The 652-nt window shown below is 62.7% G+C and overlaps 1 protein-coding gene across 1 annotated transcript in view; it reads right to left on the bottom strand.

Annotated features, from left to right (window-relative positions):
* Positions 1-4: 4 nt before the first annotated feature.
* Positions 5-652, bottom strand: part of ARHGAP23 (Rho GTPase activating protein 23) — a 104,192-nt gene continuing 103,544 nt past the window's right edge. The window contains exon 25 of the mRNA XM_011960007.1: positions 5-644. Coding sequence (XP_011815397.1) covers positions 582-644 — 63 coding nt within the window. The 3' untranslated portion in view covers positions 5-581. The remainder of the gene's footprint in view (positions 645-652) is intronic.

A 652-nucleotide genomic window follows, 5' to 3' on the forward strand; every position in this document is an offset into this window, starting at 1 on the left:
GGGACCGGGGTGAGGGTAGGGGGACAGAAGTCGCTACTAGAAACACCTTGGGACAACGACTGCACACACTCGCACACACAAACCCCTGCCTCCGTGGACATACGCATCCTACACCTCCTCCCCCCAGACATACACACATCCCCACGTACAAGCTGAGGTGGGAGGGCAGAGGAAAGACGCAAAAAGCCAGCATCACCCAGGATCCTTCCTTTAGTCTGAAACTTAGGGGCTCCCTAATCACACGCCATGGTCCACAAGGGTCCCCAAGTGCAGCCACAGAAAGGTTCAGAAGGACCCATCAGGCGCATGTGTGCAGGGACACAGACCCCAGCAGCCCACGCGCTTTCCGCTCCCGCTTATTACCTCCGGAACCCCCTTCCATTCACTCTTAGTCCAGTTCCAGCCTTCTCTGCCCGCCCCTTGCCAGTTCCAGCACACCAACTAGAGACTCGGCCTGCTGCGCCCTCCACCCCCACCATGCACCCAGGGGCCACAGAAGAGGAGGTGCAGGCTGGAGGAGCCTCCTGGTTCCCAGGGGGCTCTGGAGAGGGGTGGGGCCCGACCAGCGCGGGAGGTGGGGATCACAGACACTGATGCAGGCGGGAGGCGGCCGAGCGGCGCGAGGGCTGGCTCTGCAGGGCCCCCTGGTCCC

The sequence above is a fragment of the Colobus angolensis genome, unplaced genomic scaffold, assembly GCF_000951035.1.
Source record: "Colobus angolensis palliatus isolate OR3802 unplaced genomic scaffold, Cang.pa_1.0 Scaffold50, whole genome shotgun sequence".
NCBI classification, from domain to species: Eukaryota; Metazoa; Chordata; class Mammalia; order Primates; family Cercopithecidae; genus Colobus; species Colobus angolensis.